The following is a 27,677-nucleotide window of genomic DNA, read 5'->3' as shown; positions in this document are numbered from 1 at the left end:
TGTTTTAACCTTCTGTGACTTTTATGCTATATATAGATATTGATATATGTGCGTATGTTTTGGAGGGTGTAGTGTGACAGGACATGGGCATAACATGCAAACGCTACACTGAAAGGAATGTCCTCTGCAGGGTTATACCCAGGGCTGCACATAAGTGGTCCGCAGGTGCGCGTTCGCTGTCAAAATAAAAGACGCGCACCAGATAAGAAGTTGCAGCGCGCGTTTGCGTACATAAGATTTTCTGGAGGAGGACAGACATTTGCTCAGAACTCTTAAAGATGTCGAAGAAGCAAGCTCTGTAAGCAATTACTTTGGTGTTCCTCCACCGCAAAAGAAGAGCGTATTCCCGGAAATTCAGAGAATATGCGCTTCTTTTGTGGTTCGAACTCCTTCTGACGTTTCTTTGGAGGTTGGGGAACACCAAAGTAATTGCTTACGGAGCTTGCTTCTTCGACATCTTTAAGAGTTCTGAGCAAATGTCTGTCCTCCTCCAGAAAATCTTACGTACGCAAATGCGCATTGCAACTTCTTATCTGGTGCGCGTCTTTTATTTTGACAGCGAACGCGCACCTGTGGACCACTTATGTGCAGCCCTGGTTATACCTTCTTTCTTCCTCTGAAGCAGCAGTGCTAATCAGTGTGAAAAGTAAGACTAGCTTGTCCCCTTCAGAAAGCCCATCGCTTATCTATGACATTTCTGTTAAATCCAGTAGATCTCAAATGGAGAAGCATTTTTATTTAACTCTGAGCACTATCTGTATTTCTTCCCTCTCCAGATGTAAATGACAACGTCCCTTTTTTTACTTCATCCATCTATGAGGCCTCGGTCACTGAAGGAGCAGAGTCGGGAGCTTTGGTTTTCCAGGTTTCAGCTAATGACCTGGACTTGGGCCCCAATGGCAAGGTGAAAACAAATTCACACGTTTACACACAAATAATTGCAAAGAGTAATGATGCAACCTTGGTTGAAATGAATGTTTTTGAATTTCTGCTCTGTATTATTTTCATTCTGCTTTTCATTATTCAAGAGGTCTTCTTCCTTGCTGTGCAAATTTGCACTAATTAACTCAGTTTTAGCATCTGGCCTTCTGTATAATTGTGTCTGCCCCCACCTCCCAGATCTCTTACTCCCTGCTGGAGGATCGCAGTGGGGACCATCAGTATTTCCGTATCGACCCAGAGCTGGGGTTCATCTACACTCAGGCCATATTTGACCGTGAGACCAAAAGCTCGTACCTGTTGGAGGTTCAGTCTGTAGATGGTTGGGAGTCAGCGCGGCCCGGCAAGCATGGGCAGCCCAACTCTGGTAAATAAGACCAACACTACACAGAACATCTTGTAACTGGATCTATAACTAAGTTGTGATTCCTGTTGTGTTTTTGCTAAGTTTCTTCACTACTGAGCCTGACTCTTAATAACAACAATTATATAAAGCTGCCAGGTAGGACCTAGGTTTAATTCCTTCAGCTGTCCACTAGTCTAGTTATGATATGCACAATGGAGAAAATCATTTGAATGTAATATTTTGCAGGTTTTAGTTAAATTGTTAGTATGTGTGACAATTTCATTTTGGAGAAAGAAAATGTGCATTTTTTGTATTGGATAAAATGGATATTAACAAAGTTTATCTTTGAGGACATAATTTGCAGTTGAAAAGAGGTGATAAATCGCAGTCTATGGTATTGCAATACTCAACATATTGCAAAATGTTAAGAATCACAATAATATTGTACTGAAGTGACAATATCACATCATTCGGGGTCTGTTTAGTCCCACCTGTACTGTTAGCATTGACTGTAATACTGCTAAGAAATGTTTGTTGCACTGAATGAAGAGCAGGTGAAACAACATTACACCAGGAAAAGTGTTTAGTCAGAACCTATTTATGCTAATGACTTATATATAACCTGCGTGAGCTCAGACTGTAGAAATGCAAACCTATCGATGTAATGGATATGAGTCGTAATCTACTTTGTGTTTGTGTAGCGATGGTGGCACCTCATATAGTGACTGCAAAATAGAGCGAGCACAGAGGAGACAGCTGCAGATAGCTGCTCCGTACTCTTCAGTCTGAAGCTCCAAATCTTCATTGAAGGCAGCAGTAATCTCTGTTTTCCTTTCTGTCGCTTTCCCACATCTGCTCATCTCTCTCTTCGAAAGGACCAAAGGCCATCTTTCTCTTTCCATCTTTCTCTCTTGCACCCCGTCTCCCTCCATCTCTCTATTTCTCTCTCATTTGCTGCCAGATGAAATGCATACATGCGCTGGCTGAATATAGACGCGAAGAAATGAACAGATGTTGAGACAGATGGGTGGATGGAGAGAGGTGTTGAAAAACAGCAAAAACACACCAGGATGTATTTTTAATAAATATGATCATAGATTATTAACAGACCCTCTCTCTCGGTCTGACTCACTGACATTTGTGGCAACGTAAACAGAAGTTAAATATTAAGAAGAGGAGAGACGGCAGGGAAGCTGCCAGAGTTATTTATTTGTTTCTGTCATATTAATAATAAATGAGGTGGCATGAAGGAGGATGGATGACAGGCAAATTAACAGATACTTATCACTGATGCAAACACCCACAAGTGAATGTAACAGAGATGTAAAGTGGGAGGAGCTCTGGTTCCACATCATTTTCTTGTGGGAAAAAAAACATGCGACTGACAGTGGAAGCGCTTCTCGCCATCAAAATTCTGGAGGGGCCACGAGTGTTGGTCTACTTACTTTTTCTCTAAAAAAGTAATCCTGTTACTTTACTGATTACTTATTTTCAAAAGCAATTAGTTACTTAGTTACTTTTTAAAAACATTATACACAACCTGAATACGCAATAAAGCAACAGACCTTTCAGCCCAATTCTATTTTTTCATCATATAAAATTGAATCAAATGGAAAGCCTCTTTTTAAAAATTGTTTTATGAGTTTTAATCTTTTAATTTTATGCACATTGCATTAAGCAAAAATTGCATCATATGCAACAGTCTTTGACTTGAAGAAATTCTATAACATTTAATCCTATTTTCTGCATATTCCAGCATATAAAATAAAATAATGTTTCGTGTTTACACTCTTTCAAATAGATGCAAGTAAAACACAGCAAAAAATAAATAAAATCAAAGACTCAGCGGCACTGAGTCCTGTTGCTCTTAAATTTATTTTCACTTGTTTAGCAGGAGTGGGGCGGGTGGAGCTTTGCCCAGTGCAGCAGCGGTCATGTCAGTGGGGGGATCCGGGGGTTTCTCTGTGAATTTCACATTCCCGTGGCAGCGTGCTCGGTACTTGCTCGGATTTGAAGTTTAAATTTTCACTGTAGAAAGAAGTTTTCTTCCCATGCAGGCTGTACAGCGGATGCTAATGTTTTGGTCACTTTTTATGGACTAAAACTTAAATTAATGTAAGTACATCCACGCTTTGGATTACAGTAACGCTTTACTTGTAACTGCCAGCAAGGCAGATTTTTATTTGGATAGACATATGCAAAATGATAGATACATTTCTCAGTAGCAAAGATGGTTTAAACCAGGGGTGTCCCACTCCAGGCCTTGAGGGCCGGTGTCCTGCAGGTTTTAGATGTGTCCTTGATCCAACACAAACTTTTAAATGGCTAAATTACCTTCTCAACATGTCTTGAAGTTCTCCAGAGGCCTGAAACTAATCATTTGCTTCAGGTGTGTTGACCCAGGGTGATATCTAAAACCTGCAGGACACCGGCCCTTGAGGCCTGGAGTTGGACACCCCTGGTTTAAATGAAAATTGTCACATTAGTGATCATATTGGACATTATTTAACGGATAAAGGTTCATTCTCACAGAGAATATAGACTTGAGAAAAGTATTTGGTCCCGAATAAATAAATAGTGTAGGCTCTTGTACAATCATATTTTGGGAAGGAAAAAGGTCTTATAGTCAGGATCTAGAAAAGTGTGGAAGTGCCTTTAGCTAACTTGATCTCTGACCTCAGTAAACATTTTACTGATGATTTTATTGCCTTTATTATGAGTTTTAAGTGCAACTGAAGACAGCATGATGTTCATTTCATAATTTTAGATCTCAATTAGATTAAAAGCAGGCTATGTTTTAGGGAACAGGTAGCTTTGAGTTTCAGGCCCATACATTGCTTATCCTGTCCTTTGGTAGTTCAGCCCCTGGCTGTTCCAGTCTGCATGCCAAAGTATTCTTGGGTAAGACACTGAACTCCAGTTTGCTGTCTGATGCAGCCATCAAAGTGTGCGTATTGGATAGAAAGCACTTAGGCAGAGCATAGGTAAAAAAAGAGCTTAAATGAATGGGTGAAAGAGGCAAGTTGTATAAAGTTCTTTGAGTGCTCAAGTAGAATATGCATTTTTATACATTCAGTAGTCAAAAAAGTCCATTTATGACTGCTGAAAAGACAAGAGCATTAACAAGCCTTAATGTGGACTCAGTGTAACTCATCTCAACTGGAATTACAAGGAATTACAGTGCTTCCTCTGGTCCTCAGAGAAATTCAGCCATAGTCACAATCTATGGCTTACAGCAAAAAGCAGCTTTGAATGATTAGATTGGTGGATGTTCGGCATAAGCTTTATATAAGATAGAAAAAGGAGCTTATATTGCTTCCCCCTCTAAATTGTGGCTTTGGTGTAGTAGTACATCATCCATCCATCCATCCGTCTTCTTCCACTTGTTCCATTCAGGGTCTCTGCTGGTCTGGAGTCTGTCCAGCTGTCATTGGCTAACAAGTGGGATGCTATGTTATGTTATGTTTCGTAAAAGAGTTTCATAACTTTTATACCAGTGAAGACTTTTAGCATTTCAGGTAAGCAAGGTCAGCATATCGGGTAGCAACATCATCCCAGCACACATAAATTGCTTTGCAACACCAAGAGATGTTGCAAACTAGAGACAACAGACAGTCAATTAGTCAGAAAGGATCATTCTGATTAACACTGTTTTCACAGGCAGAAAGCTGCTACTCGCAACTCGTGTTGGGGTGGATTTGGGTTCATAGTTTTAACACATGCATGGCACGAAAGTGTGAAAACATGGATGAGTGGGCATCATTAACAGATGAGAGGGAGGATAAGGGGATGACTGCTACATCTGCTTTTCCACTTCCTGTATTCATGTTTCGCCTCTTCTTACCTTTTTCTCTCCGACAGACTCTGAACACTTGAAAAGCTCTGGCATCTGTGACTTGCTTTGTTATAGCTCCAAGGGCTACATTAGCTTGCTATTTGTGCCACGAACTGTATACCAACTCTTCCACCCTGGTTTAAATATTTTATCTCATCTTAAAGCTGCATTGCAAATTATGCTCGTTTTGATACAGATATCAAAGGAAATATGGTGTGTTGGGTTGCTCAAGTGCTGAGCGTTACACTGATCCCCCCAGGGTGCTTCATACTCTGCTTCAGCCTGTAGTTGGATGCTGTAAAGAAGCAGAACCAGCTGAATTTACCAGTAACACAGAGTGAAAATGTGGAGACAGATGGCAGATATAAAAGCACCGGAAAGACAACAATGGATAAAAGAAAAAAAAAAAAAAAAAAAATATATATATATATATATATATATATATATATATATATATATATATATATATATATATATATATATATATATATTGTGAATGCATGAAGAAAAGTCTACCTTTTTATCTGCATCACTGCAAATGATAGTTTCCTTTTAAAAAAGTGATGGAATAAGAACAGCCTCATCTTAATAATAGTGTCTCTGTCTTACTTTTTTTTCCAGACACAGCATATGTACGCATTTTTATTAGCGACGTCAACGATAACAAGCCGGAGTTTGCACAGGCCTCCTATGAAGTCGATGTGGATGAGGACGCTGATGTGGGCTTTGCCATTCTCACAGTCAGCGCCAACGACGGGGATGAAGGTGGGTGGCACGGATAAAGGATTCTGTATGTACTTGTGCATTTCGGAATTTTGGGATATGTAGGAGTGATGATGGCGATGGCACTGTATGTTCAATATTGAGCACATTTTCTCCAGCTCATTGCTGAAGTGTTTTGCTTTCCCTTCACCAAAGAAAAACTTTCACCCTTCACTGCTTTTGTGTAACCCCCTATTACTTTGAGGAAAGGTTTGCAGTGTAAAACATGTAATAAAAAAAACTGCAATACGAGAGGTTGAAACAGAAAACTGAACTATTTTAATAAAACCTTTCAATGGTTTCAAAGAAAAAACATCTTTACATCTTTATTCTAAAATAAACACTGTTTTCGTTTGAGAAGGTGGTCCTGAGTTGATGTACCAGGTACTTTTAATTCCAGACATCTTAAAGACTGGTTCATCCTTTCACTGAACTTCCCTAATTAAAAACACTAATTATGGAGCCATGTTAGGATATAAGAGCTTTCCAAAGTCCCAAAATGAAAAGATTTATCTTTGTGGGGGAACACGCCAAGAAACTCAGCTGTCATGGCCAGAGGCAAATGTCAGCTCATGACAGAAAAGACAAGACCATAATTGCACTCAGGAAGAACACACATCTCTAACAGATAATATTTAATGCATGTCTCCTGAAGTGGTAGCGACAGCAAGGAACAAAATGTACAGCTTGTAAATAAAATTAAATATTAAATGCTCACTATAAACAGCCAAAGCTATTTACAGTGGTGGGTGACTGAAACCGAGCTGAAAGAGAGTCTACGAGTCACGTTTGGACTTACTTGGGCAGAGAGAGGCGTGTGGGAAACAGTAGCTCTTTTTTGGCTATCAAAGCAGAGTGAATTAATGCCTTTGAGATAAAGAAACTGAACTGGAGTTTAAAAAATTAATAAAAAGAGCTTGTATGTAATGCCGGAAAGATTCCCTCTATATTTATTTAACACTGTTTCATTTGACTTTTGAACATGAAAAGTTGAAAACTGATACATGTTCATCATCATAAGGTCAAAGGGGATCTAATTATGTTCATTTCTAGCTCCATATTTTTATTCCTGGATTCTTGGACTAGAATAGGTTTACATATCACAACCCCTCAGTTCTGAAATAAACTGTAGTCATGGTAAAAAGTAGTAGTACACCTGCTTTCACTTCAGGTTTCATATCGGGGGGAAATAAAAATGATCTAGTCTTACCTGGTCTGTCTCTCTCCATGTGTTTGCTCCATGTGTTGTCCAATTATTTGGATTTTCTCTGTATTATTGTAGGGTCTGTACCATACAGTATAAAGTGCTTTGATGCACTTTGGTGCTATATAAATAAAACTGAATTGAATTAATAAAAACTAAGCCAAAATGCAGAAGCAGTGTGTGAAAAACTGAGTACACCTCTTGATATAACAGCTTGTTTGAAACACTTTTAGTAGCAATAACTTAGAAGTAATCATCTTCTGTGTCACCACAGCATTTCAGTCTGGTTGATGTCTGGACTGGGCCTTTGCAGCACCTTGATTCATTTCTTTTTCAGCCATCCAGTTTGGATTTGCTGGTTTTGGGGATTATTGGCTCATGGCATGAGCCAACTCGGGCCAAGCTTCAGCTGTCGGCCAGGTGGCCTAACATTTGACTCTAGAATACTTTGGTATACAGATGAGTTCATGCTCAACTCAATGACTGCAAGGTGCCCAGGTCTCTGGCTGCAACACAAACCCAAATCATCACCCCCTCGACCTCTGTTCTTGATGTTCTTGTTGGTATGAGATGTTTATGCTGATATGCTGTGACTGCAAACATGGTACTGTGCATTATGTGTACTTTGGCATGCAGACCAGAACGGGCAACGATCGAATCCAACAACCTTCCCTTTAGTAGATAACTTGCTCTGCTTCCCAAACTACAGCTGCCCCCAATATGATAGGGTTGTGCTGTTCCTCTGAAGTTGTATTTACCTCATTTTCAGACCTGCAAAGAAGTAGATTATTTTTATTAGGTCCTGAAGAACAGAGACAGCTGTGTATAATAGGTCCTCATTAGAGTAATAAATGCAGTTTTTGCAACCAACATGAATTTTCAGCCAACACAGGCCAACTGTATTGATTTATTTCTATATGATGAGATTAACATTGACTTTTCTTTTGTGTCCATATGTAGGGTTTCAGTTCTTTACACGTTATTTAATTCAGTTTTTACTAATGTATTAATAAGTGACTAAACTTAGTAAATACATTGGAAACATGGATATAACATAACCAACAAGACAATAAAAGCAAGCTGGCTGACTTGCTACAGTGTGACCAGTTAAACCAAGAAGAGCATAGTACTTTTAAAAAATACCTCTCGTGTAACTTGCATAAAGCCCTATTTTATAACTCAGTGTATTCAGTTTTGATATCTGTTTTCTGTAATAAAACTTTAAAACTGGATTTACAAATATGCCCCTGTTCATGTTACTTTTAAACAAAAAAAGTTATTTTGAACTTTTTGAAAGGTAGAAAAATATCATCCATCTGAGAAAAAGAAATAGAAACACAGATGCTAGAAGCTCTTTATAGCTTGTAGCAGCTATATAATAAATTTAACTTTCTTCCTTTTTAAGATCTATTGAATGACAAAGAAGATTCAAAAAATTAAAAAGGAAACCTTCAAAAGATAATGTAGAAAGAGGTGTTTATGAATATAGTATATAAACTTACCTGCGTCTGGTTTCATTTGGCCTGGAATTTGCAGATTTTTTTCTAGAGGTATTCATCAAAGAGCTTTACACTTACAAGCCACACCCACACATTGACTCACATTCCCTGCAGTTTTATTTGTGTTAGTCTGATCACTGCTCATTTGTCAGCAAGCTTCCAGCAATCTGCCACTGTTGACTCAAACAGGAAACACAACTGCTGCAACTGAACTTGCGTGCAGTGATTTTTTTTTTTCACCGCAATCCAGATGTTGTAGCCAGTCTTCTGCCTTAACTGTCGTTTATAATTGCACCTGTAATTCAAATTGAATTCATAAAATGTTTCTGCCTACACTGACAGGCCCCACTTTTCACTTCTAGGCTTTTTTTAAAAAACATTGTGCACATCTGGAACATATTACGTGCCAGTTAGGGATCGCCCAGGAATCGGAAGCTGTGCCTGTGTTACAGACAAGAGAGGAAAATTAACTGTCAGGGCTGCATTAAAAAGGGACTCTTTGGGCTTCCATCAGGATTCAGACCACTTCAGTTTCACTCAGCACAGAAATGGTGTTCGTGTATTTACCAGTGGTAGTGTTTTTGTCCAGTGAATTAAACCTGTAAGCAAGTCGCTCACAATCCTTTTTAAAAACCAAAGCTATTCACTATTTAGATTTATTTATCATTAAATAATTTTTTCTTTTCCAAAACGGTAAAAATAAGCCTTAGAGAAGTAATTTTAAATTTCTGCTCATCAGTGCTTGCCTTAATACGCGCACACACACACACACACACACACACACACACACACACACAGAGCAACAGACTGCTGGAGTTCAGAATAAAGTTACCACCACAGGGAGCTGTAATGTGTGTGCATGCTTGATTTTTCTTCTTTCCTTGCGAGGAGTGCAGAATGTTAAGTTAATGAAGGAGGAAAAGAAGGAGATTGTTGAAGTGATTTCTACACTGCTGCCAGTAATGAGGACAGAACGATGCCTGTTCATATCACACAGCTAATATATAGTAGTTAGCCACAGTCATTAACAGTCCATGTAAAATAATTGCTGAAACCACTAGAGACAAGTGCAGTTTGAAGATGTAAAATGTTTGCATAGTTTCAAATGGCAATTTTGAACCTCTAGCGCACACTCTAGTTAATGACTCCTTTGATTGTCTGACATCTTTAAGAATGTTTAATTTCACTAAATAGCAAATCAAAAAGAAATAATAACTACAAAAGTTCTTAGTGACACAAGCCCACTGGCAGTAGTACCCTCTTTTCTCACTCCACTGCAAGAACTTGAAACATCATAGTCCCTAAACTGTTTTAAAGGCCTCTTTTAGTAATTGCAGTTTTTTAGGTACTTTCCCAGACTAAGAGGAAGTAATACAGTGTACGATGGCTGGTCAAATACTTGACTGCAGCAGCAGCAACTTCCATTAAATAAAGTGTTAGACTTGACTGAAACACTGGCCATGTTAACAAGAACACTTACCATTCTTGGGGAAATGAAGAGGAGGAGGAAACAGGATTACAGAGAAATAAAGGTGAACGACAAAAGGTGGTGTTTCATTACCAGCTGCAGAGTTTCTGTTTGCAGTGCAAAAGCAAAGAGAATCAAAAGGTGTAGTTTAAGGAGAACATCCCCAGCAGTTACTTACCCCCAACACTAGTTTCACCAAAGTTGATGTTTTTCTCTCTCCATGAAAGCTGAGTGCTGTTTACCTGGTGACTCGTGTCGCTGAATGTTCAATACAGCATAATTGAATATTTACTTTGATACTATTTTGTCTACATTACAATGACTTGAAAAGTTTGTTAGATCAAATATAAATTTAAAAAATCTCAAAACAAATCACAAAATGGAAAATACTTTAAATTTGACTTTATGTTTTGATTATTGTATTTGTCTAGCATAAGATTACATAACAATAAAAATAAAAATAGAAGTAGTTATGGTAGTCTATGGTATTAGACAGTGGAAAACTGTAAAAATGCATTCATTTGAACTGCCAATAGGTCAAAAGTCAAAGTCAGCTGTATTGTCAAAGACCATATGTACAGTCATACATACATAAATTGCAATGCTGCCATGGCCCTCAGTGTACACTAAAACAATAAAAAGATAAAAATAAAATAGGAGTCTTATGTACAACACAATGAGAAGCTACTACGTTAAAGAGTTGAACATGATCATTTCTACATGATCTTCTTTGTTTTTACTTCCTTAATTAACAAATTAAGTGAATGAATTATAATAAGATGATAACATTTTGAGTAATTTAATGTTTAAGTGACCGTGAACACTTTGCTTTCAATTGTAGGGTTATTTATACCATAAATGGTTAAGTTTAAACAGGAGTGCTTAACATAACTTGTAGTATTATATATGCAACTAAAATTATTTTGACAAACATATGTACTGCACTTTTAATCTGCTGTGGAAAATTGTATGAAAATGAAATAATGTTTTTAACAGCGCCATATTATTTTTGTTGAATTCTGAATACGTCGGCGCTCCAATTTTAAGTCTAAAATCTTTTTGTTCTTATTTCCAAAATTCTTTCTCTACCTCATTTAATCTATGCAAAGCATTTTTTAATAAAATCTATTAGAAGCTGATCAACAAACGTTCCCCTAAATGCAATTACGGATAAAGCCAAGGTTTGCATCTCAATCGCTGTTGCATCTACCACCCTAATGTTAATATGAAAGGGAAAGGAGAACCCTCTGAAGACGAGATGGGATTCACAGCTTATTAATGAGATGAAAGTCAAGGAAGAGGAGAGGAGAATGCTCTAATCCAGATTGTTTTGTACCGTCTGTCTGTTTTCATTTTAAATGAGACATTAGGGGATATACGTAATTGCATCCTTTCGGTTCACTCGCATTCTCTGTTTTTTTTAGTTTGTCTGAATCTCTTAAGTATTTAGAAAACCGCTGAGACCTAAAGGGGGAAAAAATAGAGCAGAGGGAGTGATACAGCGGTTAAAACAAACAAACAAATGGAGAGAAAATTAATGTTTTTCCCAGCTGTGCCAATTTTAAAACTCCCATCTCCCTAGGTGCTGTATTTCACTTAAACTGTAATATACAGACAACAAAACACAAATCGAGGAGAGACAGACGCACAAATCTGTGACTCCAGAGGATGTTTTCTGGACTTATCTTAACCTTAACTGCTCATTTTGCCTGATCCAATCCTAAACCTTAAAACACATATTAACCTTGATTTAATAATTTAAATGAGATGGATTTGTTTTTGTCCCCTATTAGGAAGAAGCGTATTCATAATTTAACCTAGTAAATGATTTACGCCCTCACAAAGTGAGAAATACTTGGACACAAAAAAACACAAAGACGAGTGTCAGGCCATTTTACCTGATTTGAATCCAATAGAACACCATTGGGGCAATTTGGAGAATTCCCTTATGAAGAAAGTAAAAGAGCATCAGAGAGAGAAAAATGCCTCTAAGGAACAGCAAAACATCTCTCCATAAATCAGTGAAACACCTGAAAACACAAGTAAAAAATGGAACATCCACAAAGAGGACTGAGATATTTCACCGCAAATTAAGATATAAACTAATTTCTTTTGTATCTTATATTCAACGCAACATGGGAAACATCATGTAGATCATATTGTACAAGACTCTGTGTAGTATCCACATAAGATTATCAGCGACGTGGTAAACAACCAAAACACTTACTGGCGACTGGTGAAATGACCCCTTGTACACTTTTCTTAACTTAAAAGCAAGCAGCAGGGTATGGCTGATAGACATATGACAAGATGGTCATTACATTAGAGGGTTACCAAGGCAACCAGAGCCTGAGACATCTGCTAACAACAAGCTATCAGCTACAAAGTGATGTGCGATGGGCAAAATGCTGCCTGCATAGACATCCCTTTGGTTAAAACTCTAGTTAATGCCCTCCTGTGTTACATAGTTCTACATGTGGAATACTCCCTGGTTTCCTGAATTTTGAGATGTTTTTAAGTAAGTTTCTATAATTATCAATTTAACAGTGTAAAGCTTTTTGCAGACTGTCAGGACAGACACTGTGTTTGTGTGTTTTTTGTGTTTGTTTGTTTTTTGTGTGGTCCAGATACTGTGATTGTCATAGAGACCTAAATCTGTTTACGAGATTTCATCATGGGAGTGTTTCTTCCTCATGAGGGGGAAGTCTTTAGAAACCCTCATGTGATACTGGCAGTGTGTTATGCATTATCATCATGCCCTTATCTTGCTGGTTTTTGAAGACTAGAAATTAATCCTGTTACACAATATTCTGGGACACACACACACACACAGCGATCCACTATTTTGTATTCATGAAATGCAACCTAGTAATGCTACAACCTCTGTGCATTGCTATCTGGACTTTGCAGTCAGCAGGTTCTCCTGGCCAGGTTTAGGCCAAAATCTGGACCCCAACACAACAAATGTATCTTGGTGTAATCCAGTAGTTCTCAAACTTTTTACATTGTTCCCCACATGGCAGGAAGAAATATTTTCACACCCCATCTAAACAAAACAATGACAGAAAAGCCTAGCTGCAACTTTATTTAGATAATAAACTCATTCACATGAATCCTTCAGTACTTTTTGTTTTAAACAAACAACTTTCCTTTCAGACAACTATTTGTAACTTTTGTCACTAGACTGCTTCATCAGACTACACCATTTCTTCAAAAAAGCAACACATTAAATAGAATGTGAACATTGCCAAACATGGAAAATAAAGTTCAGTCTTAGTCTTGTTAAAAAAAGGAAAAAAGACATCCAGAAATTTGTGAACAGAGATTAAAAATATATAATTTAGTGAGGGTTTAATACTAATCACTCTTAGTGGCTGCAGTGAGCCTGTTTTTGACAGCAGAGCTGTGGTGGGGCGTGGTCTGCGGCGCGGAAGCGGGGGAGGTGGATGCACCTGAGCAGCGTCCCCAATAACGCCTCGCCGGCGTGCCAAAGTAGGTGTCCCAGTCAAAATTTGTTTCCTTTGCATCAGGAGCATTCACTGTGCAGGGAGAGCGGATCCAGCTGACTCTGCCTCCGTTACAACATGCTAGACGTGGGAGTAATAAACCGTTTTGGTGAAAGATAAGTGTTGTTACATTACCGTTAAACCCGTCAGTTTTTGGGTTACAACAGAAAATGGTACATTGATTGTTCTCACGTATTATCGGACAGGATTGTTTCAATAAACCAAGGACATTTTGACTGATAATTATTTGTATTCTTCTGTAACTGTACAGAGCTAAAACCTCCAAAATTTCAGGAGTAGATAGTCATTATCAGAGGTGTTTGTGAACTAAAAATCAAGAATGTGGGATACTGTTTGTCCGTGATTTGGACAGCCCAGTGCGTGCTCCCGGGAAACAAATTCTGTCGGGGATACCTACTTTGGCACGACCTCGGACCACAGATTCGCACCTTTCGGTACACACTGCAGCTATCTGTTGCAGCAGATCCGCATATTATTAACGTAACTGACGCGAATGTCTTTATTCCGCCGTAAAAGTGATTCTGATGTTAAACATTAGTTCCGCATGACTTTTCTGCCGGGTGATTTGCACCCCACCTGTCAAAACTCTGGTCAAACTCTTTGAGAACCACTGGTGTAATCTGACCAAAGAATGTGCTCCTGATATTCATCAGGCTTCTTTTCATTTTCTTTGGCAATATTTAGTATTGAAGTATTACATCAAAGCACTAGAGAGGGTTTATTTCTCGGACTATTAAGATATTACGCAGTGTCATTTAAACTCTGCAAGCTGCCAGAAACATTCATGTTAGGTCAATGTTTGATTCTAAATTGACAGTGAGATAGTTTATAGATTAGAGCCTGATTGAATGTGGGTTGTACTCTGAATTGTACAAGCCATGTTTGTGGTCAATACGAACTCTTATTTGCACTCATTGACCTGGTAAGTCTGAAGTTATTGTTTTATGTATTGTTTTTTTAAATGATTGAACAAGTAGCAGACTGCCCATAACGTTATTTATTTGGAGGAAATCACTTTTGATTAGTGGTACTAAAGCTCTTTCCGAACCTCGTGATTGCTGCCGCAAATATTTTGCTCAGATTGTGGCAGTTCTTTCCAGTGTGGAAACATAATGTAGGTCCATAGGGTTAAAACTGAGAAAATTCTGAAGTTCAGAGGTAATTTTTACAATGCAGATTTGTAGGGTTTCTGTCTGTACAGGTTTTCTAATTATTGTCTCATGTGTGTACGACCTGTGAGCACAGTTAGAACTCTGTTTAAAAGAGACATAAAAAAGTACTTTACATATTGATAAATGGCATTTTATGTGATCTTGAACTGGGTGCACTCACTTTTGTTGTATTTTGCTACCTTTATATGAATTCCCACATGCGTCTTTGTTAATATAAACACCACTGTCTGAATTCTGTTCACATTCCTCTGACAATAAGTTTACTTTCACTTCAGTAAGTCTGCTAACGGTGAAACGTTTTATTCTTGGCTGCACAATAGGTGTTCTTTAGGACACAACTTTTCCGAAACCATCGGTATCATGGAAATCATTCATCTTCAGTTGAAAAGACAGCTTAGTGTCATTTCCTTGAGAGTTATGATATTAAAAATATCCACAATTCGGCATTTATACAAAACCACTACACATCTTTCAGTGCAATGTTACTTGAATGGCCTGTAAATGGTAAATGGCCTGTATTTGTATAGCGCTTTACTAGTCCCTAAGGACCCCAAAGCGCTTTACACAACCAGTCATCCACCCATTCACACACACATTCACACACTGGTGATGGCAAGCTACATTGTAGCCACAGCCACCCTGGGGCGCACTGACAGAGGCGAGCACCCAAGGCCTAACACTTACTTTGATGTCTTGTGCAGTGTGTTCCCATCCACGCTCACAAGCAATACACACTACTTCTACCAAAGACTGCGCCCGACATAGAAAGTTAATAGATAACATTAACAACAACAATTAGGAGATGGATTGTATTTATTGGTATTTTTTGCAGTTTTCTGGCTTTGTAACAATGTTAACACCCTTAAAAGCAATTTAAATCCCACTGTTGTCAGATTTAATAGCTTAAAAGGCTGGATTGCTATAATCTTCTGATAATTGATGTTTTGTGATCAAATATTTGAGATCCATCCAGGAATAATTGGTAGTACATTTGCATGCTGCACTTTTTAATTATTTTTAGTGAACAAGTGTATTTTTTAAATATCCCACAAAGAAGAACAAGTATTTGATTTAAAGTCTTCAGTTTGAAGAATAAACAGTATGCATAAATTTCTCTTTTTAAAAATGGGTGAATTTCTTTGTAGTTTGGAAGGATTGGTAGAAATAATTGGCACATATCTATTTGTATTGTTGGTAAAGGTCATAATTTATTTTGTGATCAAATTGTTAGAATCAGAGGTAACCGTAAAGCCTTTTTCTTTTCTGTGAATGGCTCTAAAATATCTGATTTTTACTTATCAAGAGATTTCTTGTCACGTGGATGAAATTCTTACATGTTAGGCAATGGCAATCACCTCTGTAAGGACGGACGCTGGCTCCTTTTCAGATCTAAGACTTAGTATCTGAATTCTGTTCTGTCAGCTAAAGCAGGCTGCTGTCTGTCCCTGTTAACTGAGACAGATCTTGGGTCTAGCAGAAACCAGCAGTACCGAGTGAAATGGGTACTTCTAGCCCGTGGGGGATCAAGCCTTCACCAAAGCTCTTTCTTTTTACAAATACAAAAATGAAACTCCATAACTTTTCCTCTCTACAGCTCCATTTCTACTGTCATTGTTAATTTGTCTTCATCCTCACACTGGTTTGCAGGTGGAAACGCTAAGCTGCGGTACCAGATCACATCAGGAAACACAGGAGGGGTGTTTGATGTGGAACCAGAGGTGGGCACTATCTTTATTGCCCAGCCTCTGGACTACGAACAGAACAAAAGGTAGGAACACACTCAGAGAAGAATCCTCCAAGCTTGCTGAACGATTGTCCATCCCTGACAAAGTTGAAACTTGTGTTCAGGTACAAGCTTCATCTTCTGGCTTCAGATGGGAAGTGGGAAGATTACACGACTGTGACAGTAAACGTGGTCAACAAGAATGACGAGGCTCCGGTGTTTACTGTTAACGAGTACTACGGCAGCGTAACAGAGGAGCTGGATGGTTCTCCAGTGTTTGTGTTGCAGGTACAGTCCAAGCTGACTCAGTCAGATGAAGTGTGTGTATTTTTGTTGTTTTTTGTGGTCCTCTTTTTAGTTACAGTATTGTTTCTTTATCTATATATGACTACTAAGAGAAGGAATAAACTATAATCGACATAAATATGTTCACTGATGCATTGCTGCTGAGTTTTGTCAGTTTATTTATTTGCCACTTTGAGCTACAAACATAAACATAAATAGCACTACAGGCCAACAGAGAAGACGGTATTTGAGTTTGAGGTGAACTCTCCCTTAAACCTCTCATGCTTCTCAAAAAAAGAGTAGAGGCTATGCAGCAAATAATGTCACAAAGGTTGTTTAAACAATGCTGTGTTGGTACTAAGGGACCCAAGATAATATTCCCCACAACATCACAGCACCAGCACCAGCCTGAGCCACTGATACAAGACAGGATGGATCCATGTGAAAACTGACTCATCGGATCAGGCTATAGCTTTTCAGGGTTCTGTTGTCCAATTCTGGTGAGCCTCAGTTTCCTGTTCTTAGCTGACAGGAGTGGCTCCCGGTGTCTTCTGCTGCTGTTGACCAATCAGAGATGCACTTCTGCATATCCTGGTTGATAAAATGAGTTAGAATAGAATAGAATTAGAATTCAACTTTATTGTCATTGCACATGCACAGGTACAGGGCAACGAAATGCAGTTTGCATCCATCCAGAAGTGCTTTAGTGATATAGATATATTACAATATATATTAGCAATAATATAGATATGTAAGTATATTACAGAAATGGGTCTATTATGGTATGTTATAATGTACACGGTATGAAGTATGTTGTGAATATTCTATAACTATAGGTATGTACAGGCTGTAGTGAGTACAAGCTATGTACAGGCTATGAACAGGATATAAATATGAAAAACTATACAGAATATGAAATAAATAACTTTACAGAAATCTGAGATATACAGTTATACAGAAATGGGAACTATGCAAGTTGTAAACAGTTGTAGGGTTAAAAATTATCGTATGTACAGAATGATTATTTACAGAGCTATACAGTAGTGCAGTTAAGATAAATTAGATATGTGGATAATTTCTACAGTATCTATATAAAGTGCTAGTGGTTGTGAGTGGTGGTTCAGTCCATGTTATTATTGTGTGTTTGAGGGTACAGTTGTCCATTGTGGGTGTGTGTATGTCCAGTCCATGTGTTAACGTGGGTCAGATGTCAGGAGGCAGAGTTCAGGAGTCTGACAGCTGTGGGGAAGAAGCTGTTCCGGTACCTGGTGGTCTTAGTCCGAAGGCTCCTGTAGCGCCTCCCAGAGGGCAGGAGGGTGAAGAGTCCATGTGATGGGTGACTGGGGTCTTTGATGATTTTCCCAGCCCTTTTCAGACACCGCTTCCTGTAGATATCTTTTATGGCAGGAAGTGGTGCTCCGGCGATGCGCTGGGCAGTTTTCACGACCCTCTGCAACGCCTTCCGGTCCGAGGCAGAGCAGTTCTCGTGCCAGACTGTTATACAGTTGGTCAGGATGCTCTCGATCGTGCAACGATAGAAGTTCACCAGGATGTCTGAGGACAGGTGGTTCTTCCTCAGAGTCCTCAAGAAGAAGAGGCGCTGGTGAGCCTTCTTGACCAGCTTGGAGCAGTTGGTCGTCCAGATGAGATCCTCGGAGATGTGGACTCCCAGGAACTTGAAGCTGCTCACACGCTCCACAGCCGTCCCCTTAATGTGGATGGGTGGATGTGGGTCAGCATTCCTCCTGTAGTCCACGATGAGCTCCTTGGTCTTCTCGGTGTTAAGCAGCAGGTTGTTTGTGTCACACCACTCAGCCAGACAATCCACCTCCTCCCTGTAGGCGGCCTCATCGTTGTCACTGATGAGGCCAATCACCGTGGTGTCATCTGCAAACTTAATGATGGTGTTGGAACCATCAGCAGGTCTGCAGTCGTGGGTGAAGAGGGAGTAGAGGAAAGGGCTCATCACACAGCCTTGTGGTACACCGGTGTTCATTGTGATTGTAGATGAGCAGTGGTTATCCAGCCGGACATTATTACGTTATGCGTTATTGCAAGTTGCTGTTACCTTCCTATGAGCTCATATCTATCTAGTCAATTTGCTTTGAGCTCTGGCTGCTCTAAACTAAGTTTTCTTTCTTTCTTTATTTAGTTATTGTTTGTGGATCTGCATGATGTCACAGAGAGAAGATATCTTCATACAACCTTTGATTGTTAGCACCGAAGCCCCACCAACCATGTCAATCAGTAGAAAGTTGGCTTAAAGAGAGATGAGCCAAAGCAGCTTGTTTTAGACGCAGGGTGAACTTAAGGGGGTGAATAAGTGAGGGTTATTTCAAACTATGAATTATACAGAGTTACTCTGGTATAGCCCAAGCATAAAAATATGCAGCTGTTACTGATCATAAGAGGTTCTCTTCAAAGAAGAGCTCCTGTGGCTAATATTAAGCAGTATTTTTAATTTAATAACATTTAACAGCTGCCAGAAGAAAAACAGAAATTTATTTTCTACCGCTCTCTGGTCCTCGGAGGAGTAAGATGTCTAAATAGAAAGTCTTAGGTAGACCACAACAGTAACACAGGTAAATCTGATGTCATTTCCCTTTTACAAACCCACGTAAAACTCAAACTGTTTCTTTTGTTCAACTGCATATTTGTTGATTATGTTGAAGTAGGTATTTGAGTTTTGTTGACTATGTGAGTTATTAAATTGTACACATCAAGTTTGGGTTTCACAAATGTCTCTAATATGTGGATTTAATACTCGTCTGTAGAAGCACACATACATTTTTGCTCTCAGTCATTCTGCAATTACTGTGTTAAGTTAAAGCAACTTTGGCCTGACCTGATATTACTGCTGCTAATGTGTTGAAGATGAGCAAAATGTGCAGACAGAAGAGGGGGAGGAAAGGTGAGGCTTGGGGTTAAAAAGATGTCCCTTTGCCAGATTTAAATACCAGCGAGTACAAAACTGCACAGGGCACTTATGGAGTGCTGTGAGTCATGATATCACAACCAAGTCAGCAACGGTGTAAAAGCTCCGTGATTGTAAGATTGTTGCCTCACCTGGCTCACTGTGCCTTTCACATTGTAGGTAACGGCCACTGACCCAGATAAGGACGCTGACCAGGAGGCCCTGCGTTACTCTCTCCATGGCCAAGGTGCGGACAGTGAATTCATAATTGATGAGGTCACAGGGAAGATCTATGCCCAGCGGACGCTTGACCGCGAGGAGCGCGCTGTCTGGCGTTTCGTTGTCCTGGCCACAGATGAGGGCGGCGAAGGTCTGACGGGTTTCACAGATGTCATCATCAATGTATGGGACATAAATGACAACGCGCCCATCTTCACGTGTGCTCCCAGCTGTCACGGAGAAGTAGCAGAGAACTCAGCAGCAGGGACATCGGTGATGGAAATGACGGCGACCGACCTGGATGACTCAGCTGTGGGGCAGAACGCTGTGCTCTCTTACAGGATTGTCGGTAGTTTAGATGCCACTAATGCGGAGCTGGGCGGAGTCCCCACCTTCTCAGAAATGTTTACCATCAATCCCACCACAGGCACCATCACTGTAGGCATAGGTGGGCTAGACCGGGAACAAGTTGAGTCCTACCTCCTGGTGGTGGAAGCCAGGGATGGGGGAGGGATGGCAGGAACGGGAACTGCTACTATTCTGATCAAAGATGTGAACGACCACGCTCCAAGATTCACTGATCACTCCTGCCTGGCAAGGATTTCTGAGAACGCAGAGCCCAATGCAGAGGTGGGTGGCTGGTGTTGCTATCACAAAAACAATACTCCTTAAGACAGCTCACTGTTCGTTTTCTTATTGGTGGAGTTGTTGCAAAGCAGCAATCCCAGTATATGCTATCAGTTATTTTTCTTCACTTGGCCGGCTAACTAGTCTCACACCGTTTGTCATAGATAGGCCATTCATACCTCAGAACAGCTGTCTTGATTGTGTTCTGTGTGCTTCAACTCAGAATAGACAGCCAGCTATCTCTTACTTCTTTCATGTTGGCTTAGTGTCAGAATCACCACTCGCTCACCACTCTCTTGTATGTTGAAGGACCTGAGTTCAAGTACAACATGAGGCATTTTTCATAATGACTTTTCTTTATTGTGTTTTACACACTAACACGTTTTTCAGAAATCATTTTTTCCTCTCCTTTTAATTTCAGACAGAAAACGAAACATTTTCCTGTGCAGTAAATTTTTGCAGCTTTAATACAGCAAGATAAATGTCCCTGAGCAGTGAGAGGGACACAAATTATTACAACCACTCGGTTTATGAGTGTGTTTCAGAGCCAACCTCCTTCAACTTTGTTTGGCAGGTTCTATACTTTTATACTTTTTGGCCACGCCAGGGGCAAGCTGCACATCGAGTCCAACAGCAGCAACAATCCCAACAATTCCTATTGTTGGAATAGTTGCTGGTACAATTCCTATATTTAACATCTCGCTTTATGTCAGTCTGCAACAAAATCATCCCAGATCTTTTAGTGTCACCTTTTTTAGGTGACACTAAAAGATCTGAAACAATAAAACCAAAGGCATCAACAAGCACAGTACTACAACATTGTGGTAATTTGTTTCTTAGTGTGTTTGAAAAACAAAAATAAATAACAAGAAAACATGCAGTATGGTGCCATTGTGACCAGATATAATTATTTTTTGGAATCAAACTTGCTGAATGGCTCGTGCATTATGAGAATGATTGGATTCTGGTATCTTCACAAATCTTGAAATTAAATTCACATTAAAACTTAACACCTAATATTCATCTGACAAGCTGCAGGTTTCATTCATGTTTCTTACAGAAGATTATTTGACCAGCCATGACTTAGATTAAACTTTTAATCAGACCTCAGAATTCATAGGTTCACAGGTGAGTTCTTTGTTTTCCTAAGTGGGATTAGTTTGCAGTAGGGTTGTCTTAGAAAAGCAAGAAACTCTTGATCACCAGTTTTACATGAGAGATAGATGCTCAGAGGAGGGAACTGCTATTCCATTGTTAAATGGGCCTTTATATCAACGTTTTCTGTACAATTCAGTTTTATACTGCACTGCATCATGGGAAGTCCTCTGTGGGGATGGGGCAGGGATATTGATAATCCTATTCTTAACAAATTAACACAGTCGGGAGTTATTTTTGCAAGCTTTCCTGTATCATATTTAAAATGATGGATAATTTGCTCTTGTCAGAAATATGCAGAGACAGTCATGTCCATGTTTATCGTAACTACATTCAGAAAACCTGGGTTATCTTTATTGTTCGGAGATTTAGCACTTTGCTTGTTATTTTTTTATTGTCAAAATGTAAATAGCCAGTTCCCTTAACACAATGTAATTGCTGGTTGTAACTTGTTCTAAGGTCTTGGATCTTGCAGCAGAGGACAGGGACATTGGTGAAAACGCCCAGCTGACCTTTAGTGTTGTGTCTGGAGACCAAGAGCAAAAGTTCTATATGGTCAGTCACAAGCAGGAGCAGCGCGGCACCTTGCGGCTTAAGAAACGTCTGGACTACGAACGGCACAGCGAGCAGAAGTTCAACCTGACACTGAAGGTATGTGGAAGGCATTTCAATTACAAAGGCTTTCACTATTGAAAATGACTTTGATTCAGATTTCTCTCTAATTCATTGGATTCCTTTTCATAATAGTCATGTGAACCTTCAGCTGACAGTATGAAACATGTGAATGGAATATGGAAAATTACACAGAATTTAAGGTTTTAGAAATAAATTGATTTTTAATCAGCGTTTAAAGTTTGGCTGCATTCACATGCAGAACAATCCTGGAAAGTTTTGAGCTTTGTCAAAACTGATGGGAGGACAGGCTTTTAGAATTTTGTAAGCAATGATCATAAATCTCTTAAAACAACCTGTCAGCCCTTCCATCAACAGCTAACGCAAAGAGTTGTGAAGGTGAAGACAATAGCATAAAGGCAGTCTGACAGCATCAGTGTCATGTGTCAGTTACAGATAAGAATAAGAAAAGTCCCCCAGGCAAGTTTTTATACTGGTAGAACTGACAGAAAGTTGCTAGAAAGTAACCTCGAATTCTAAAAGGATATAAATGGATATAAGTGTTGCATACCCAGAGGAACCCAGAGGAACCCTCTATCTGCTTTTTTATAATTGATGATTTAAAACTTATGCTGCTCTTCCTTTATGATATGAGTCAATCCAAACACTTCCTCCTACATATAGTAGTCTTAATTCTTTTCTTTGATTCTTAGAAGTTACAATTTACAAGAATACAACCAAGTTACACTGGTTGTCTCACATAGAGCCTTTTTACTGTTAACATTGCAGTTTTTGTGTATTTTCTTGGATATTTGCAGTCAAGCTTCTCACAGAAACTACTGCAACATGCTAATGTATGTTTTTAACTTTCCCTATGGTGAATAATTGGCTTCATACTCTGATTTAATATTTTTCTTTTTACGCCTCCTTAACCTCTTAAAATTAAATTAAAATTAAACTCTACTCTTGTTTGGTTACCTCGTTAAGGGCAACAACATTTTTGTTGCCCTAAACAAACAATCCATAAGCCACATCCCAATAACAACTTTGTCAAAGTGATGCAAAAATCTTGTGGCATGACACTTCTTCTGTAAAAAAATTAATGTCTTTATTTGCTTTTGTCTGATTATTTTTGGTAAGCTGTTGGCTCTGGAAACTTGAAAATCTGCTCGGGAAAATAATTGCAATAACAATAACTGTTTAGTGCAATGTAAAATTATTTTGGCTCTAATTACAAGAAGTATCGAGTTTATGATCTTTGTTATTATGCATGTGTGTGATATTTGTGCGCTTCCTGTTTTAGGTTGAAGACCTGGACTTCTCCAGCCTTCTGCACTGTGTGGTGGAGGTGGAGGACTATAATGATCACGCTCCTGTCTTCATTCCACATTTCATGTCACTTGCTCCACTACCTGAGGACATTGTTGTGGGAACCAGTGTGGCCCATTTGGTAGCCAGCGACTCTGATTCAGGCCAGAACCGTGACATCACCTATAGCTTGTCAGAGGACTCAGACCCTGAGGGTCTGTTCACCATTGATCAGTCCGGTCTGCTGTCAGTGGCTCGGCCTCTGGATCGGGAAAGGATACCCCAGCATCACTTAGTTGTCATTGCGACTGATCACGGTGTTCCAGCTCTGACAGGCAGCGCCACAGTTCAGCTGCCTCTGTTGGATGTGAATGATAACGGACCAGAGTTTGAAGCAGCGTACTCTCCAATAGTCTTTGAGAATGTGTCTGGACCGCAGGTAGGTTTAATCCCATATAGCATACTGTACTATTATGTATAGATTTTCATAAAGACGAAGCAAATGATAACGATTGACTGTGTGGTTAAAAAATCTTCAGTGAACAAAGCTACAACCCCTCATCCTTTTTCATCTTGTTTAGGTAGTAAGGTTGAACCAAACGTCGACCCTCCTTCAAGCTGTGGATCACGACTCCCCTGAGAATGGCCCTCCTTTCCACTTTGCCGTCCCCCCTGAATATCGCTACAGCAACGATTTCTACCTTCAGGACAATCTCAACGGCACAGCCACACTAACAGCTTTGAGGACATTTGACCGCGAGCGCCAAAAAGAGTTTTTCATTCCTATTATTATGAGTGACAGTGGAAGTCCAGCCAAGACGGTGACCAGCACCCTGACTGTGACCATCGGTGACCAAAATGATCATGCACACGTGGCAGGGGAGAAGAAAATTTTCATTAATAGTCACAGGGGTGAGTAGGCGGTAGTGAAAAAGTAAAACTGAATGCATAAATGTACTTGTTTTTCACCAATTAGTGTGTTTTCATAATATTTGGAAGTCATTATAATTCACATTTAAATCCAGGTAACTGCCCAGCCCGACTGGGTGTCCTTGAAGCATTATGTAGAGGCAAAACCACCTTTTTCTGGCCTTCACAGATTAGCTGCACGACACAGATTGGAGGGTTTATTTGAAAATTCCCTTTTGTCTTTAGGGTGATTTTGTTTTACTTTGTCAAATTAAAAGTCTGTCTTTTTGTGAATTTAACATTATTTGACAGACGGAGGTCAGTGGGGAAAGTTTTAAAATGTCGCTCAACCAGCATCTACTTAATAAAACAGCCTTCATCTACTTTTTAAAGCACATTTTGAACTTGGCCCTCAAACTTTTCTCTCTCTGTAGGTGACTCTCTTAGTGCCAGCTAATTAATTCCTAATCAGTGAGCAGTAATTAAAACACACAAACAGACGCACACACTGTGTTTATTGTGTTTTTCACCTCTGCCTCAACTCTTCCATTGTCACTACATCATCATTTCCCACATGATCACTATTTAGTTGCCGTGACTCCCACGGTGATGTTCTAAGGGTCACAAAGGCAAGATAGTGCTCGATTTGACACACAGTTAATTACACTTTAAATGTTTATTCTCTGACAGCGTACTGCGTTTCTGGTCTGTGTGAACTCAGGCAGTGAATCTCTGATTTTTAGTCCCAGAAAGCATCCGTGTAGTTTTCAGACTTACACAGGCTTCACGGCACACTGCGTTGTCAGTTAGGTTGAGTTATGCATTAGAAGTACACATGCATCCCTCGTCAGACAGATAAGGCCTTGCTGCCTCTCTGTTGATAGGTACAGTACGTTGCTTTTGTTTATATGCTTGCACTTGGATTAGCAATGCTTCATCTTCTTTTGCCATTCAGAGCTACAAATGCACATTTCAGTGGTGTTGAACTCTTCTCAAAAGTTAAGTTTCACAAAGACAATCCAGCTAAAATTCAACATGTCAAGGTCTGCCTTTTAAATTTTGAAGGGTACCCTGTGAATAATTCCCACATGGTACAGTGTGAGGAATTGGAGGAGAAAGAGTAATGACAACAACACTTCTTTCTACTTGATTATAATCATTATGCATTCAAACAGCATTTTCTCTTTTGCATTTCTTTCTCCCAGTGTCACCTGCAATGTCACTTCTCAGTTTTGCTGAGACCTGAGCGAGTGTCTTTGGATATTTTGCTGTTTCTGCTGTTTTTCACTATGTTTGTACATTGTTGATTTTGTTTTCCTGTGTTTGAAAAGCTACTGTTTGTAGTGTTGTGATTTCAAGGCTTTTCCGCTTTTTCTTTATTCTAATGAATGTAAAACACATGAAGCACACACACTTAAACACATGTATATATCAATGCAAAAGCAAAAACAGAGGTTTATCCTCTAATTCTGTGACATATTTAGTGCTGCTGAGTCATTCTCACGCAGACTGATTAACGGATGCATTTTCTCTTTTCAGGCCGTATGCCAACTACAGTGCTCGGAAAGGTCTACTCTCCTGACCCAGATGATTGGGACAACAAGACGTATGTCTTTGAAGGACATGTGCCAAGGTAAATTAAAACAAATTAATTCAATGGGTCAGCAGTTTCTAATGAGAAATGTGTCATAAGCTATTTTAAATGAGTGCGAATGATGGCAGGGCATCTACTCTTTCCAAGAAATGTCTAACATCCTGACGTCAGTGATGCAGGAGTTTCTTTGTGCCAGATTACTTCTTTCATACCCTGAACCAAGTTACCTTTTACGGCTAATCGGCGGCAACTCCTTGTTTTTTAGTCGTTAGATTGATTTAGACATTTAAATAGTGCAAAGCAACAACTCCCGGAGCGAAATATCCATCTTTGTTTATTACCATCCTATTTTTCTATTACCATTACCATCCTGTCCAATTTTCTTCCTCTGATTCTATTTCCTCGATGCCTCTTCTCAACTTCTCTTTCCATTTTTGTTGTTAATGCATGTGTGTCTTCCTGCCGTCGGATGACGATGTTCAGTTTGTGCCAATGCTCTGCTTGAGAGTTTCACTTGCTAAAAGTGACACTGAGCCACAACGCTTCGCACTTTGACAATCTCCCACACACATGCACAGACGAGTCCCGAAGTGACACTCCGGTACCCTATGACACCTTCGTCTTCATCTTTCATGCTGTGTTGAACTCAAAATGACAAACTTTGCTACTTTTTCTCTCAAAGTCAGAGTTCAGGCTTTATGAAGGACTGGGTGCAATATAAGGTATCAGAACTTCACGACAGCTCTCAGTGTTCACTGTTCTTAATACTCCATTGAATGTCTATTTGGAAGTTTCTCCTGAGATTTGCAATGATTTTCTGAACTTTTTTATTGAAAAGGTTGTCACCACCAGGGCTCTTATCACAGCTCCTGACTCTGACCCCTCTGTCTCTGTCCCTTGCACTGCTGTTTTCACTCAGTTTGAGCTTGTGACGCTCTCCACTTTAGAGGATGTGGTTCGCCATATTAAGCCCACAGGTTCCCCTCGGGATCCTGTCCCTCCACAATTCTTTAAAGAAATTTTTCCTAGTATAGGACAGTATGTCCTTGACATTATTAACAGCAGTCTGTCTTCTGGTATGGTTCCTGCAAATTTCAAACATGAAGTAGTGCAGCCACTGCTTAAGAAACCTGGCCTTGATCACACAGTTTTAGCGAACTATAGGCCTATTTCCAAGCTGCCTTTACTTTCCAAGGTTTTAGAAAAAATTGTTTTTAGTCAACTGAAAGATTTTCTAGATGAAAATGGCACCTTTGAGGTTTTTCAATCAGGTTTTACAACCCTTCACAGCACAGAATCTGCATTATTAAGGGTTTTTAATGACATCCTTCTGGCATGTGATTCTGGTAACCATGTTGTTCTTGTCTTGCTTGACCTAACTGCTGCCTTTGACACCGTAGACCACAATATTCTAATTTCTCGATTACACGATGTAGTGGGTATTGGTGGCACTGCACTTAATTGGTTTAGGTCTTATTTGTCAAATAGAACTTTCTCTGTCAGCCTTCCCGGTTACGAATCGTCTTCTGCTCCTCTGTCATGCGGCGTCCCACAGGGCTCAATTTTAGGGCCACTGCTC

The 27,677-nt window shown here is 39.5% G+C and overlaps 1 protein-coding gene across 1 annotated transcript in view; it reads left to right on the top strand.

Annotated features, from left to right (window-relative positions):
• The window catches only part of LOC146393167 (neural-cadherin-like), a 325,691-nt gene that overhangs the window by 145,073 nt on the left and 152,941 nt on the right, over positions 1-27,677 (top strand). The window contains exons 14-23 of the mRNA XM_084927227.1: positions 777-904; positions 1,120-1,306; positions 5,742-5,885; positions 16,400-16,520; positions 16,601-16,763; positions 19,855-20,523; positions 22,135-22,326; positions 23,591-24,038; positions 24,181-24,507; positions 26,044-26,137. Of these exons, the coding sequence (XP_084783353.1) occupies positions 777-904; positions 1,120-1,306; positions 5,742-5,885; positions 16,400-16,520; positions 16,601-16,763; positions 19,855-20,523; positions 22,135-22,326; positions 23,591-24,038; positions 24,181-24,507; positions 26,044-26,137 (2,473 nt within the window). The remainder of the gene's footprint in view (positions 1-776; positions 905-1,119; positions 1,307-5,741; positions 5,886-16,399; positions 16,521-16,600; positions 16,764-19,854; positions 20,524-22,134; positions 22,327-23,590; positions 24,039-24,180; positions 24,508-26,043; positions 26,138-27,677) is intronic.

The sequence above is a fragment of the Perissodus microlepis genome, chromosome 1 (assembly GCF_051167445.1).
Source record: "Perissodus microlepis isolate ML-2025 ecotype Zambia chromosome 1, ASM5116744v1, whole genome shotgun sequence".
In the NCBI taxonomy this organism is placed as follows: domain Eukaryota; kingdom Metazoa; phylum Chordata; class Actinopteri; order Cichliformes; family Cichlidae; genus Perissodus; species Perissodus microlepis.
The sequence above is the reverse complement of the archived record's forward strand: the minus strand, read 5'-3'. Positions and strand labels throughout refer to the sequence as shown.